Source organism: Bemisia tabaci, chromosome 3, assembly GCF_918797505.1.
Source record: "Bemisia tabaci chromosome 3, PGI_BMITA_v3".
NCBI classification, from domain to species: domain Eukaryota; kingdom Metazoa; phylum Arthropoda; class Insecta; order Hemiptera; family Aleyrodidae; genus Bemisia; species Bemisia tabaci.
The window spans coordinates 19,362,355-19,379,453 of NC_092795.1; the positions used below are offsets into that span (position 1 = coordinate 19,362,355).

General features: G+C 36.0%; 2 protein-coding genes across 2 annotated transcripts; one reads left to right on the forward strand and one right to left on the reverse strand.

The window, feature by feature from the left end:
- Positions 1–430: 430 nt before the first annotated feature.
- Positions 431–11,427, reverse strand: APC7 (anaphase-promoting complex subunit 7). Its single transcript, XM_019048559.2, has 11 exons — positions 10,998–11,427; positions 10,199–10,421; positions 8,775–8,956; positions 8,287–8,390; positions 7,925–8,108; positions 6,930–7,136; positions 5,817–5,927; positions 4,992–5,123; positions 4,301–4,429; positions 2,846–2,991; positions 431–2,373 (listed from the first exon to the last, which is right to left on the reverse strand). Exons 1-11 carry the CDS (start codon positions 11,064–11,066, stop codon positions 2,169–2,171), a joined length of 1,692 nt encoding a protein of 563 aa, XP_018904104.2. The 5' UTR covers positions 11,067–11,427; the 3' UTR covers positions 431–2,168.
- A 232-nt stretch (positions 11,428–11,659) lies between these two features.
- On the forward strand, positions 11,660–15,820 carry LOC109035090 (small ribosomal subunit protein uS11). The gene is made up of 4 exons (XM_019048574.2): positions 11,660–11,798; positions 12,021–12,180; positions 13,315–13,402; positions 15,493–15,820. The coding sequence occupies exons 2-4, from the start codon at positions 12,032–12,034 to the stop codon at positions 15,709–15,711; spliced, it is 456 nt and encodes a 151-aa protein (XP_018904119.1). The 5' UTR covers positions 11,660–11,798; positions 12,021–12,031; the 3' UTR covers positions 15,712–15,820.
- Positions 15,821–17,099: the final 1,279 nt, after the last annotated feature.

The window sequence follows — 17,099 nt, forward strand, 5'->3', positions numbered from 1 at the left end:
AAAAATGTGATACACACACAATGAAGTAAGATGGAATAGAGTCCTACGATAAAGATTGATTTATCCTATGATGATGCTCAAATCAAAAGAGATCATAAAATAAAGAGTACATAAACTTGACTTTCTGGTTCACAAACATTAATCCAAATGAGAAGAATTCTATTATAATTTTTAACGGTTTACAGGATATTCAAAGTTTTAAGAGCCATTTTTCTAAATGTTAAAAAAGGAAAATCTGACATATATAATCTCATAAAGGATATCTAAGAGGCAAAAACGCGCCACTTCTCATAAATAGTTGGTAATCCAATACCATAGGTAACTATGGGATTTTCCATGTTAGTGGCGGCCGCCTCCATTTAAAATTCCTTTTCAGTACTAAGCACAACAAATACTCAGGTTAGTAAGTGAACAGTCTAGTATGAGTAAATTTTGGACATTTTGTAGTAAAATGTTCTCAAGATATGCATGAAGGATTTATGTATACATAGAAAAATACAGAATGTAAAATCAAGAAAAGATCAATATTGTACAAAATATTTACAATTTACAAGTGCATCATAGAAACTTATAATTATAAATAAATACATATCACAATGTTTCAGTTGTATTTACATGAAGGCAAGTGACAAAGCTGTTCTTGGCCTGAAATTGGTGAGAAAAATTCACCAAAGTTGTGGAAATCATTTGACTTGTCCAAAAGATAGTTCTTAACAGGCAATTTATTCTGAGTTGAAAAATACCTATCATTGATGTAAAGGAATTACTCTTTAAGAATTCATTCAAGATTTACCAGGTGGCTTTTAAAGTGCCCTATTACGCAAGGAGGAAAAGTAATATTAATGGTGGTGGCGATGGTACCAGTCGGTCAGGCTCACTAGCAGAGCGCCACTTTGGGGTCTTAGCGACTGGCAACTATGCGGATTCATGCTATGAGAGGGATAGAATCTGACTTAATTTTCTCGTATTCTTTTACAGGAATTCATATCATTGAAACTGTAATTTCCTTCAAATTGACTTGCTTGTGAATGCATGAAGTCAGCAATGAGAAAAAGCACATTCATTCAGGAATCAAATTTGAAAAGATGCCACGAGCGTCTTCAGTTAGCCAAGCTTTTTAGCCCATTATTTTTAGAGGAAACTACAGCAACAGTGCACTTAGTACAGAAAGTCAGAGAGCAATAATTGAGATTCTTCTTTACATCAACTAGCTAAAGACAGTTCACACTGATGCCACAGCAGCCAAAAATCAATTGTAAAATCGAGGCAATTACATTCGAAATGTAACTCTGATGCCATCTGACCATTGCAGCATGTAAACTTAGAATCATTACGGTAGAATGAACAATTTATGAAAAAGGAATTTTTCCCAATTAGGCGATATAGACAATCTATAAGTTTATAAATGACTGGAAACTTTTAAAAATCCCCAACATCAGAGCTAACTTTTTCTTCTATAGAAAAAATTGAAGAGAAAAAATATAATTATTATGTGTGACTGATGGTGGGTACTTTTAACCATCATCGTTCATTACTACTTTACAAAAAAATGAATTGTTTGTTGTATATTGAGTAAAAAAGCCTGTTAAATGAAGAGGATAAAAGTTGCTTTCCCTTATAACTCAACCATTGAATTTTTCTGGGATAAATGAGCGAGGGCATTTTCAAGATTTTTCTGGTAATACAACAGTTAATCAAAATAGGTACTCGTAATTGTTGAATGTAATTGTTTCTTACACTGTAACCAGGGATTGCTAAAATTTTGTCGAAAAGACTTGTGGTGGAAAATATGTGTGGCACACGTATTATGAACCAACTACTTCTACAAAAACAGAGAGAATCAAGCTTGAAGTTCCAATTTTTTTGGATGAGATACGGAGAGAAATACATTTAAAAATGAGTTACTTGAAATATTATTTGTTACTATAATGAAAGAACCAAATATGTATTAAAGCCTGAAGTTAGTTTTTGAAGTTAGCTCAATGGTATGAGAGGGTGCACGATAAGAATCTTACTTCAACGCTCGCTTTCCAGAAGGATTAGGCATTAAAAGAAGCCAAAAGGGATTTTATCTACCAATCTCTTTGTAATCTGATATGAGATAAATGGGTGATTCCTCAAAAATTATGTGATACTAGCTAAATTAGGCCACAGACTACTAGAAGGGTTCAGAGAGACACTTCAGAGCTTGCTTCATGGTCAGAAAATTCTGCTAAGTGGTCATGGTTGACATCGTAGGATGTATCTGCCTGTTCTGCGTCTGACATGTTGTAGTAGGATGAGTCAAGTTTGCCAGCACCACCCATTCCACTTGTTGAAAGTTGATCCAGGCGATTCATTCCTTCCAAAGCTCGTCTATTATTTGGATCTAGGCTGGAAATGGAGGAAAAATACATTTTATTTTCATCTGAAGGAGCAAGTAACATCAAATCAAGAAATCTTGAAAAGGAAATTACATAATACAAGGGAAAATTATCTCAATTTTGGGAGGCATCAAGACTTTTTATTAGAAGTGTGAAACATCAAATAGAAAGTCATCTAAAAATAAACCACACTAAACAAGAGAGATCAAGCTACAAACGGAAATGCAGCTGCGCATTTGTTTTTTGTTTAGTTCGAAAGGCTTTTCTGCAAGAGATGATTCCTTTCAGGCCTAGTTGTGGTCAAGCTGGCTATTGATATTGATTACACATGTAAAAAATGTGGACTAACTTTAAGTTCCATGAGTTTTTCTATGCATGAGACAAAAAAAAAAAAAAAAAAAAAAAATCTTTTCTGGAAAAAGAAATTATTTGGAGAACAAGGAGTTAGAGAGAGCAATTTACAGAAATTATTTAGTACTTACTTTAGGGCACTCTGGTAGTGATTAAAGGCCTTCTCATCTTCATGCATTCGAGACAATAAGTCACCCAGCATTTGATGCAGTCTACAATTTGGAGTGAGAGAGACTTGCCTTTCAAGTAGAGAAATGGCCGCTTCTAAGTTCATTTCCTAGATGAGGTAATTAAAACAAGAAACAACATTAAATAAACAATGTGTGCATGAGATAAAACATTTTGAAATAGTCAAAACTTTTTAGGAAACTTTTATGACTAACTTTGATAATAAGGTAAAGTAAACTTGAGAAAACAGAGGAAATATGTAGGAAAATTTTCATAAAGTACATAGATGAAAGAAAGCAGAAGATCGGAAAACCATGTCATACATGGGAAACTCTAACCAGGCCAGATGTATTTAGGCTTTTGCTCTCGAAAATTACAAAAACGATTTGCAACGATTAAGTTTTTTATTTTTTTTTTTTTTGTTTTTTTTTACATGAGATCTTAAAGCTGTAGATGTGGCTACAGCCTTCCTCTTTTTCCATTTTCTCGATGGACGCATTTTCTCAATGTGTAACTCACAGCACAAGGGACTGAGGTGGATGATTGGCTAGATCTAACACTTAAAGAATCCCTTGTGACTTAGTTCACTGAATCAATTCACTTGGGTTTTAATTAAGTTTTCAATTACAACTTGAAATCACTTGGATTGAATTATTCTTGCCTCACACAATTGTACATTATTTCATAAATGAGGAGGGTTCCAGAAGGAGGGTTCCAGAAGGAGGGTTCCAGAAGGAGGGTATGTAAAAGCCCGAAGTGTGCGTGTTCCTCTGAGCAGCTACTACCTGCACAGACAGGAGTGAAGCTAAAGCCACTGCTACCCGCTTGTCTGGATACGGCGGATCAGGAAACGGGCTTGCCTTTGTTTTATGGGCCCTTTTTCCAGAATTCTCCTCAGGTGTTAAAGGATTCAAAACTTCTTCATCACTTTTGATTGATAGAACCATACCAATAATACTTAATAATAGCAACAAGCCAGCTGCGCATGCCATAGACGTCAAGTTTCTTCACTCAAAATCGACAAAAATAATGGCCTTTGAAAAACTTGAGGTTGACATCATCCAGAGAAGTAGTGCATAATATGGTTCTATTACCTTGAAATCTGTATACAGCATTAGTTGTTCAATAAGTGGGATGCAAGGATGAAAAAAATGTAGAAGGAACCGTGAGAACAAATACTGGGGCGAGTGGCTCAAGCAACAGCATTGTTCTGAGGAGCTGTATCTCTGTGTATTTTGGTCCTAGAGACTTGGCATTAGAACTGGGTTTATTATTTTTCACTCAATCCAGTTGAATAGTGGAATCATCCCAACACCAACTCACTTCAATCCTTCTCCATTTATTTATTTATTTTTTTTTTTTGGTTTATTTTTTTTATTTTTTTTTTTTTTTAGAAAATATTTTAATTAAATACATACCTGTTCATAGATTTCTGCCAACAAATAGACGGCCGGCAAACATGTTTCATTTTGGGCTAGAGCTTTCTCCAAAAGATTTTTAGCCTTGCAGACTGTGACAGGATCCTTCATTAAGACTGTAGCATAAAGCTATAATTTGACAGAAAGATATTGGTCAATATTATATTACAGTAAAATATTGGTAAATAAATTGACCCTTAAAAAGCCTCTAATCTTAATTGACTTAATTGACTCTTGACAGCTATTCCGTGTATACAAAAGATAATTCTTGTTCTATTATACTTGATGACCTATTCAGATAAATTGTAGCAGAAGTGATAGGATTAGAGGTTTTTTACCTTTTCTCCCTCTTTTTGGAGGGAATGCATTATTAATGAAGTCTTTCTTATTATTTTGATACACGATGTTCAGCTATCAAAAGTTCTTCATTAACATTAGTTTTTTTGTCTTACATTTTAGCATTTCATATCAGTCATTACTGATGATCATTCGTTAACCTAGGATTCATGCTTGATGCTTTAGGCAATGTATTAATTATACATTCTTTCTTCCAACATTCTGATGGCTCCTGACAATATGAACTCCATAATTAAAAAATTGAAAATCTTTCAAAAAAAAAAAAAAGAATAAAAAAAAAAAGAAAAAGAAAAACCTAATCAACAACTGCCATGACAGGAGATGGAAATCTTACCACTAGAGCCCGGGGGGTCTGACCCAATTGCTTGCAAGCGTTACTTGCAATTGTGACAGCTTCTCGAATGCGGTGCATTGCAATGTAACAATCAATCAAACCTTTGTGTGGTTCATGCCGGTAAGGAGCCACCTAAAATAAATAAACCATGTAACATGTATTACTGTGCATTTTACGGATACTTTTGCTGATATCTATTTTTAACATTATGCAATAAAATTTGTGAGGGTTTTTCAACAGAAAAATACCTACATTATGAGAGATACAAATTTGATACGCAGCAGAAAAGAAGGCACAGTTTGGGTTGAAAGAAAAGAGACATATGCCCTAATGACAAAAGAAGACAAAATTCTACGAACCTCATCTAGATGTCTTAATGTTTACTTTATGACCTAATTTGACTATGCAAAGTAAATCTGTAACGATGAGGGTTCATGAATTAATTAGACTGAAAAAAACAGGTGAATTTTAAATCATAGAGAGTAGAGACTATCAATTTATTCATGTAATAAAATTCAATTGCTTCGTTCATTTGACATGACCATGGTTGGCTGCCATGTTAGGACCATCAAATAATAAGACAAACCACAGAACATACTTGCATGTCCTTTGAAGGACGAAGAGCAGCATGCATTTGTTGAACCAATCCAGAGAGAGAATAACGTGACCAATTTGGTAAAATTGATAGTCAAGAGGATAATTGCCAATAACTTAATGGAACTATGTTTATCAAATTATAAAGTTAGTTTCTCTGCATTATACGTTGCAGAGACAGACTATTGTGGTAAACCTAATTCTACTGACAAAATAATGACGATAAAGTACCTGGATTGCTTCTTTGAAATGAATAGCTGCATCTTGGAATTTTTTTATTTCATAAAGGAGAGCTCCCTTGAGGATTAAAGCCTCTATGTTCTTTGGACACAGCAAACATGCCTAAAAATAAAGTTTGAAATTTTTTTTTAAAAAAAATAAAAATTAAAGGATAGTAATTTTTACTTCTAATACCTTATTAACCTACTTAGGATGTCCTAGGTTAAACAACTGATCCAAAATATATATTGTCTATCGTAATATAACAGCTAGATATACATTTTTCAATCCTTCAAAGACAGAATGAATGATCAGGTTTCTTTCCACTGGATAGTAGATTTTGTGCGTCCATATAATCTGATTTTTGATTAAACTTCCTGTAGTATTCAGAAAATCACAGCTTTCTTATTTTTTTGCGCCTGTGCTGTATGATAGAAACTATTCGACTCCGGCATACAGTTTCATTTTTTCAAAACTTTTCCATGATAGAAACCATACACATACATATTTTATAGGATTTGCTCTTTTAAGCTGGAGTGCTGGCATATCATGAGAACAGTATTTGATGCCTGGCAACAGCTGAGTCTTTTACCACTGCTTTCACCCAGGCTTACTGGTGAGTCAGAGAGAAAGGTAAACACTTGGGGTAACACATTGGGGAATTTAAATTCTCGATAAGTGATGGTCGAGAAGCGCATGTAAAAAAAGGTCTCCCTGACAGGACAATTTGTTTGACCGTTTACGCAGTGTGGTTAAGCTCTGGCTTAAGGGTAAGGAGTCTATTTTGCAAGTTCATGAAGGGTGAGTTAACAGCAAAACACACAACAGATACACGATAAACAACAAAACTGATGGAAAGAAGCTATATAAATTATTAGTTTATACAAAATGTATTCTGCTATTCCACAAATTTGTTGTTTCTTATGCATTTTCATGCGTAGAAATGGAATTTAATTTATCTGAAAACTATGTCAAGTCCTTTGGTAAATTTATTAGACCTCTGATGAAGTTCAAGACTATTCTGAGTAGCAAGAAGTATTTTACATTCCCTACACACCACACTGCAGAAAAATCAGAACATACAGCTGGCAGAAGAATGAAAGAAATAGAAGCCAAAATATTTACCTTGTGGACAAGATAGCATGCTCTATTAGGATTGTTATTTGCATACAGAAGATATCCTAGAGTCGTGAATATCTCAGGCTTATTATGCTCCTGCTGATACCACAAAGGAGGGACTATTTTCTCTAGTTCCGAAAATTTCTTGTTCTGATAAAGTTGTGAGGCTAGAGCGTCTAAACCACGAATCATTGTAGGATCTGATAGAAAAGCCTGAAAATAAAAAATAAAACAAATTAAGGAACAAGACTCTGAAATTTGATTTGTTCATTCCGAAAATATGTAGTCAACCAGTCATTAAAATAAAATTCAAATTCTTTAGTCATTTTTACAGAGCAGAATTTAACTTATTTACTTGAATTATTTACAGCAGGATCATATGAAGTTTGAAAATGAAATTCCTTAAAGAGTTTCCTTCAATATATTTGGACAACAGGAACGTTTTCCGTCCCAAATGTATTAAAGGGTAGTAATGAAAAGCTTCAAAGCATATCTCATCTTGAGTTAGGTTTGCAACAATTTAAGAATACACTAAAAATAAAGTTATTACTCATCAGATCTCCTCAGACTCATCTCCGTACCATTGTCTAAATGTTTTTTTTTTTGCCAGCGCCTAGAAGAGGAATTTCCTCTGTAAAAGGCCAAAGTTACACTAAAAAGTTATGAAATTCATCATAATTCTCAATCTAAAAAGAAAAGTGCCTTGCATCTACAGTGACCTCTTGTCACAATTCAAAGAATATGTAAGTAGCAAGTAAAGAAATAGGCACTGATCGTTTGATTGCAAAATAATTTATCAGTGCAAGGATAGAAAAGTGCACAATATATTGAAGGGAAAAATGTTTTTTACTAAAAATTGTTGTGCTTAAAAATATCATTGTGCTTATTCACAAGGCAATCGTCAAAAAACAATTACGAAAATTTAACTGAATAGCAAAGTAAAGACGATGATAAAAATACGACAATGCTAAGAGATGCTATCAAATTGGACCATTACTTACATTTTGTAGGGTACTTAAAGCATGAGCCCCTTCTCCAGAATGATGATAAGCTTCTCCTAGAGAGACCAATATGCTATGATTATCCCGGAGGGGAGAACGGAGTCGGAGATCTTGAAACGTTGCAATAGCCAGTTGATATTCTCGTCCATGTAGATGAGCGTGTCCTTTGATCCACTTGATTAGCCTAGGATATGAACAAAATAAGGAATAAAAAGTAGGTATGAGTCAGCAGATGTCTGTGAAAAGATGCAGAAAATCTCTTCCTCAATGATTTTTTGATGAGAAATAGGACAATGAAAAGAAATAAAAAGGTATATTGTAAGTACCTAGGGTTAGTATATTGTAAGAGTTGTTTTACTCACCAATCAAGGCCGGATACGGCTTCTATCATTAAACTATTGACTTCTACGCCTTTAACTCCTACACTCAGAAGACCTTCTGCTGCTTCCAAGGCTAATGGACACTCCTGTGGATGAAGGAAAGATGTAAATAAATTAGCTCTACTAATTCAAAGGTAATATGAGGGTTTTCGGTAAAAATGGGGAGAGGGGGAAGTATTTCATTTTACATAACTTCTAATGATTCAAACACCTCTGTAGATTAAAGTTAGACAAAAAATTTTCTCTGTGTTTTGAATAAGCTGTTTACACTTGGCAATATAAGAATGTAAATGGTACAACTTTCAACCTCTCGTGCCAGGAGAGCAAGTTACATTATTTCAGCAGCATTTTGATGCAAATGATTCCATTTTGCGAAACTTAGTCCACTTATTGTTCTAATCGACTCAATTACAGTTCAAGTCAATATTAAGTTTGTGCTCTTATGTTGAAGTGTAATTTTTTACACTTACCCGCAACACTTCTTTGTAGGCAGTGATTGCTGAGCGTTCCATTCCTCCTTGTTGATACAGTTTAGCTAGAGCCATATTGATTTTTGGATTTCTCTGCTTCCCAGGAATCGATTGTAAGGTATTAATTGCTTGGTCATTTTGACGTAAATTCACGTGACACAAATGAATCTGATACTTAATTTCTGAAATAAGTAAAAGAAGAAAAAGAAAATTAGGATGGTTCAGTCAATTTGACTGTAGAGAAGGGCTGAGTAGTCATATCAGTGTGCTCGAAGCCAGACTAAAATCAAAAAGTTTTTGAGACCCCAGAACTCATGAGAACCCAGTAATACGGTGCAGAATTAAGTATCACTTTCAACGGAATATCGAGAACTTATTAATATCAATAATCACGTAAACAGGAGCTACACCCAAGCAGGCTAGCCGTAGCAAAACTATTCCAAGGATCCATGTCCAACTATACTCAAAATAATGACTTCATTTGAATTCTTTGCTAAACCTTACAGCAGGACAAAGGAAGTCAGGAGTAGAGTCCTCGTCAAAAAGGTTATTGCATGTTAAGGATGAGACAGAAGAACTGTTATCTTGATTATTTCGTGTAATAGGTCAGTTGCACTGGTCACAGAATCGTGTTTTGATACTTTATTCTTGTAGATAAGCTAAAAATTATAAGACCCGTCCAAGCAGCAACTTTCTACGTTCAATATTAACCGAGATATCACCCTTTGAAAAGTCGGGTTTATGACATTATCCACCAAGGTTGTGGCACCCTTGGTTTCTCCCACCTTGCTTTCATCCGAGTTTCACATTGAGTAACCAGTGCAAATGTGCGTCATACTGACTGATGAAAAGCAAGGCATAAGACACCAAGGATGTGACTACCACAGTGGATGATGTCATAAACCCAACTTTTCAAAGAGTGATATCTCGGTCTCATTACTTTTAGCTCATCTCCAAGAATGAAGCATCAAAACAAAGTTCTACGACCAGCGCAATTGGCCCATTCAAAGCGAAAACAAAGATGTAGGTGTTGTCAGATAAGTTGGCAGTTGTCAGACGCCAAAGGATTGACTGCAGGCAATGCCGCTGCCTTGAGTAGAAACGATCAGTCTACTGCACATGACAGTCAAAAGAAAACAACTGCTTACTTAGCTGATGATACCTCTAGTGGAGCTTCTGCCTATCTCTAAATGTACATAAGACTACTGATTTGGCAAGTAACAGAGATCCGATACCAACTTGACGGTCAGGAGTGATCACCTGTTGCAGAATCAAATTCATTCATGGAGAGGTTCTGAAAAACTGGCCCCCTCCCTGACAATACTCAAAATCAGGAAACACATCATAAAAATGCAATCTCTCTGTGGTAAGTACTTGGAACATCTGAGTGAAACATGGACTGAAATAAGTATTGGCATAATTACCTATATCTGAAAATAAATCCTTCTGCTGCTCTAGAAGTTTAGCTGTCTCTTTATTTTTCATGAATGATTTTCTCAGCTGCAAAGCCTCTCGAAAGATGTTTTCTGCTTTTCGATATCGGTCATTGTGGAAAAGAGACTCTCCGTAGTACACCAAAGTTTGAAATTTTGCTAGAGGTGATAGTAGATCATTTGAATGATTACTAGCACTAAGAACTAAATCAGCCTGCAACAAAAATCAATTCAAGTGAATTTTGAGCTTTGACTCCTGAAGAACCAAGTTTAATATCATGAGGTTCTGAATGCACAGAAAAATTATCCGATGTAGTGTAGTTCAGTCCAACTTTAAAGATATGAAGACCTGACAAAGTAACTCAGTTTCTACTAATTCTTTCAAGCACGGAGATTGATGAGTGGAAAATTAATTTGACAGCAGATTCCATCTCCGGCTGACTGGCCTCAATTACTCATCTGCAATGGCTCCATTCTCATCTTTCAAAGGAGCTTTCACTAGATAATTTCCTCACCCGCTACCTCATCAAGCAAAATATTTTGTCAATTTCTGTTCTAGTTTCTTTGTTACTGGGACCAGATCTTGGAATAATGTTACTTAGTATAGCTAGGCAGAATGAAAGGAAAGTTCGGATTCTGAAATTTTTCCAAAGGCTAATGGTGAAACTGGTGGAATGATTGAGATTGACCCCAACCTGTCCATACAAAATTTGTATCCTAAATACAGTGGCTGTCTATCTTTTCAGTAATTCTTAATACTTGCAAAAAAGTAGACATGTGAATAACTTACAACGACAACTAGATTGGAGTATAATTGCTGATCATACAACAGCTTTATCTGCTCGAAGATAGAAGTCATTTTGTACCGTTGATCCAGGAAACTTAGCGAAAAGTACGGATATTTTGCTGAAAATGACTGGAATAAACTGAGGAGATTCACAGGGAAAAAGTGTAATTAGTCCTGGCACCTGACGATCTTCGATTGCACTAGAAAGCACACATTCAGCTCCATAGAAACACTTTTTTAAGTTCTCTATAGATTCTGGAAGAGAAGAAATTAGATTGCACAAAACTGTCACTATAGTACGGTAGAGTGAACGGTGAGTGATCCAAATTATTTTTGAAAGGGAAAGATAAAATTACCGGGATAAATTGTTTTACAATCTCAGAATTCAAAATTCGTGAAGAAAATGAAATCTAGTGCGCATAGGTTATGTTTACGAAAAGTATCATAGAGAGATTAGCACTAGAGGTCCCCATTTTCAAGCCCCGGGTACTCTTATGAGTTAGTCACGCGTGGCGCCTGATTTTGAACAAAAGACATATTAATTTATTTTAATGGCCAAAAATTTTGCCAATAATGAATGATTAAAATCTTGATATTTGCATTTTTGACATTTTTTGTGAGAAATTCAACCGAATATCGTAGAAAATTGAAGTAAGTATTCTGGTCATCAGCCGAGACGCCATGAACCCCATTTCCCGGTGTACCTCTGAGGGTCTTACCCTCTGTGGTCTTCTCTGTGTTTATGTCTGTTTCCGAAAGTGGCATGAACTGAAATTTTGTGTTTTTCCAGCCAGTTTATCTGATGTAAGGAGTTTTTATTAATTATTCCCATTTCTCTTTTCCTGAGTTCGTTCTAATTTGATTAAAACCACTTATTTAATTCATTTTTATTCCCGGTTCACCCGATCGTCGTCCAGTTTCTCGGATGGCGGTGGATAAATTTCGAGCATATAGGTTATCCGTAGTCACTAAACGTGTCTTTTAGGCGCTCGAAAGTACTATTAATCTTTTTTTTTTGTCTCTTAGATCGATTCGTAATGGCTCCTCGTAAAGGGAAAGTAGTGCAGGAACAAGTACAGGTTTCTCTTGGACCACAAATCAAGGAAGGTGAAGTGGTCTTTGGAGTCGCCCATATTTACGCCAGTTTCAACGACACATTCGTTCATGTCACGGATTTATCAGGAAGGTAAGCTGGAGAATATTCACCCCATGCTCAGTGTCAATGCCTTTAGTTTACGTGCTTGAATTTCTAAAGTTTGCACCCTAGATGCGAACAGAATATTTACTTACTCAACTTTAAATTATCCCATATTTAGTCATTTACTACTTGTGTCAGGAGGACATATCTGTCATCTAGCATTGTTTGTCCTATGCCAGTCTCACCTTCCAGTGGAATATAGAATTAACTGCATTTGTCTTTGCTATGTTTTACCATCTTCAATTACTCTTGTAGTTCTCGGATGATTGTAGGACAGACGTTACACGGTTGCAGTGTAAATACTGTGTATGAAATCTTATCACCACAGGTTGAAAGGTACGAAGCTTCGGCACCAGTAAATATTGTGGAAACTTTTAAGTCTGGGTAATCTGTAGAACTCTCTAAAAATGTATTTTCCCTGTTTGAACACGAGCCAGAGACGTTTTCTTATATTAATATTGTCATTCTTGAAGTTATCTACACAAACTCGTATTTGTACCTGCTAGGATGTCTAAAATTTTCTATGAAGAGATCAAATCATGAGATGGGATAACTGAAGGGCAATGGAAGATAAATTGACTATTTATTTTATATTTGGTACAGATTGGCACATAGAACAATTATCACCACTGGCGTAGTTCAATTTAAAGGGTCTACAACTCTTAGTTTTAAGTTAACCACATAAAATTTATCTATTGTGGAGCAAGCTGTGGTAATTTATGTTAGTATTGTCCAGGAAGATTTTGATTTAATCCATATCAGTATTTGTTTAGGCTTCTTTTAATAGCTTGATCTGGCACTAGTTGTGTATAATGCTTGTAAATTCTGTATGATTCGCGAAGAGACTATTCTATGTAGTAAAGTATACCTAATCATACAAAATTTTACACCCTGTTGATGTTGCTCATCAAATGATACATCATATTATGGGAAGCAAATTCTTTATTGTATTTGCACAGTGATCCACACGTCTGTAATGTGTCAACATTGATCTCTGCTTCCATGATACGTACCCCTCCAGAGAGGTGTTTTAAATTTCTTCTTTATATCATCATTAATTTACTTGATGTTCTCTGAAAATTGTGTACTGATCGCAAATTTCTCGATCATTAATGTTTCCAGGGAAACAATCGTACGTGTCACAGGAGGTATGAAAGTCAAAGCTGATCGTGATGAAGCTTCACCCTATGCTGCTATGTTGGCCGCTCAGGTGAGATATTTTTTCTCTTCCAGCTTAAAATAAGATTAGTTGAGACAGTGTATTTACCGAAATTTTCAATTAGATGCTCCTGCCACCTTTCTGTTCCTTTGTATTTTCTATCTGAAACATAATGATAGTGATACTGCAGAAACGCAAATCTCGGTTGCAGTGTTCTATAATCTCCGTTTCTACTTTATTTTTTAATGGAGACTAAACCAGCATAATGGCTTGAAAGAACCCCGCACAGTCCTTATGGGAAATGGCTCACTGTACAATCTGATGAAACTTGGATATGTTGCTCATCTAGTCATTCTGATCAAAAGTTCTTCCCAACAAGCAAAAGAGATCCCACAAGCGGTTTTCGAGATATTCGCCGTTTTATGTGCGTAAATTGAGGTTTTGCTGGCCGGACTGTTGCACGGAGCTTCTTGTGTCCTTCTCTTCCAGTCCACTCCGGCCGCTCTCCGCTTCCCCGCCACCTTTACCTGAGGCTCGGACTCCGACGTCCACGAGGCTTTGCTCATCGTCGCCCTAAGCCGGGTGGTTTTATCACCGTGAGCATCAAAGTCCGAGCCTCAAGTATGGGTGGCAGGGAAGCAGAGAGCGGTTGGAGTGGACTGGAAGGGAAGGGCAGAAGAAGTGCCGCACAACAGTCCAGCCAGCGAAACCTCAATTTACGCACATAAAATGGGGAATATCTCGAAAACCATTTGTGAGATCTCTTTCAGCCCATAAGAACTTTTGATCAGAATGACTTGCTGAGCAACATATTCAAGTTTCATCAGATTGTGCAGAGAGCCATTTCTCACAAGGACTGTGCGGGGTTTTTCTCATAGAACATTCTTCATATGGAGAAAAAAAATCACTGAAGTTTTCAAGAATTCATGTTTAGTGGTTTTCTATGTAAAACATTAAGTATGACAAGGAGTCTGCAATGCGGCAAACTGATGTACACATTTTTACTGTTTCATCATCAACATTAAAGTTATTGAAAAGTTGATAGTAATACTAGCCCCTCTGTCCTGTATTATCTCCCAGTAAGCTGATCTCAGTATCTTGCTATACTTTCTCATTACTGATTTACCATGACAATGGTTGCAGCAACATCAGCGTTCCAGACAGAGAGAGATGAAGTTCTAGTTCTTGTAGGCATTTCACATGTAATTTTAGGCTGCCTGCATGTATGAGACAAGGTGCCAGTCAGTGTTTTTCCTCTCTGAGCTTTGTTGCTGGAGCTGAAAAAAGATTTCCATGGCGTAAAAGGAGAACTCACCTCACTATTATGCAAAGAAGTAGAATATGCCTGTTCATGCTTATTAGGAAAACAGTTCAACTAAATGAGTTAAATACAAATCATCATTTCCTCTCCTCCTTCGTTGAATCTGCGTAGAAGTTTCACAGCACAAAACTTTGACACAAGTTCGCATAGCCGATTGGTTTTATCTTTTAATTTTCCCGTTTGACGTCGCCCAACCAGTTCCTGAATTTGAATTAGCTCCATTATTTCAAGAAAATGCCTAATTATAATCTAGCAAAACCAAATTTTAACAAATTGACAATAAAGGCAATTTTTAGCAAAGTAATAAAGGGCATAAGCAATAAAAAGATGCACTGTCAGGATTTGTGTTGGACTCATTCCCAAATGAAGGCCCTCTTGTCATTTTGATTTGGAGTAAGGAATCGTGTGTCAGGACCAAAGCCAGAAAACATTTTTAAAGATATATTTTAGAGTTAAAGATTATTAGCTACTTACAAGTCAGTCCCTGTCTCACAATTCTAAGTGCTGTTGCTAACATCTGTAGAGTTTCATTTCAGCTCATTTGGGATTCAAGGGAATAATCCCATGCTTCAAAACTTAACTCAAAGAATAATCTCTCACTACATTTAAAAATTATTACACAGAGTCTGCTCATGGGTGAAAACACCTTAAGCAGTGCACTGAGACTACTTACTTGAGAGAGTGGATTTTGTCGAATTAAGTCATCAAGTCTGAGTTCAAGCTTTTGATGTATTTAACTCTCCAATGGCAAGAGATTAGCATCGTTTTAAGTTGATATTTGTTCAAAATTTTTATTCTAATGATCTTATTTTCTGTCCAGGATGTTGCAGAGAAGTGCAAATCCCTAGGTATCACAGCTCTGCACATTAAATTGCGAGCAACTGGTGGTAACAAAACTAAAACCCCTGGACCTGGTGCACAATCAGCTCTCCGTGCTTTAGCCCGTTCCAACATGAAGATCGGAAGGATAGAAGATGTCACACCCATTCCCTCTGACCAGACAAGAAGGAAAGGAGGTCGACGTGGTCGTCGTCTATAGTTTTGTTATTTGTATTGTATATTTTTATCACTCAACTTCATACTTTTTGTTTTTTTTCACTATCAATTTTTACTGTCCAAACAACTGACATAAACTTCCTTCTACACTCAATTTTCCAAAGAGTTCACTTATTGTACCACCTGCCTTTTTTTGCCCAGATAAAAAGTATCCTCAGCAATGAGTAAGGCACTTAAATTAAGACAATTTTTTGTTAATCATGCAATAGCTCTCCTAAATCTTCCACAACTTCCAAAAAAGTGGATCCATCCAGGGGCCGAATTTTGTCCGCTCTTTCACACGGAGACGCAACATTCATCGATGAGTACAAACTGCACCCCCAACCAATCAGAAGTGCTAAGCCAGACTTAAGTGCGGTGGAGATGTGTCTTGAGTATACTTAAGTACGATGGAAAGGACCGACAAAGTTCGGCCCCAGTCATAATTGATTTGACTCATGCGGAAACGTTCAATGTCCATTCTCTCCTGTAGTTCAGTAGACTCATTCAATATTATGCTGTTATATTGTCAGTTTCTAAAAACTTCGGATTTGGTTGCCTGATTTAAGTCGCCTAGAAATTATTTTTGCCCAACTTTTCTTTAAATTTTGACACATTTATAAAAAAAATCTTTTTTGGACTTCCGCCTTTTTGCATGAGTCAGCTCAGTTATTCTAATAATCCTGGAAAGTTCAAGTAACATTGTGAACATGTCTATATGTTACTTAAAACTAATGCTTGTCCCAGAAAATCTGACATGGGCATTCATCTGGATATTTCTTGGGTATTATTTCCCTCTTTATTTATTTATTAACGTATGATTTGAAAGACCATGGCACAGGTCAAGCTTACAGAAACATCGTTCACATTTAATAACTGTTGAACACGTTTTTTAAACGAACAGAAACTTCAGTGGAACCTTTAAAACGATTATCCAACAACTCAAATCACAATTTGGATTCCACATACTCCTCTAAGTGAACTATCAGCCATCTGTCATTAGTCAATGAATAGTCATAGTCATTAGTTCTTAGCTATTCAAGAAATGAAGTTGAAAAAGGTGTATGGTCTGAAATTCAAGTTCTCATTCCGTATTTTTTCACCAGCAATAAAATTTGACCCCTTAAAATATAGCGGGATCTGAGTAAAAAGAGGCTCGTTTTACTACGCAAGAAATCCTTAGAATTGAAGACCCAAATGCAGCCACGGAAATTTTTATGAGAAAAAAGTTCTTAAATAGAGATCTTGCTATATCCCTAGAGATAAGTACCCAGTAGTCAAGCTGAGTTTTTCATCTCGGGGAGTAAAATCTCATTAAAATTCAACAATTTTGACCACCGAACATGACAGACGAAGACTTCAGATGCCTTCAGACCTTCCTCTAAATACAAT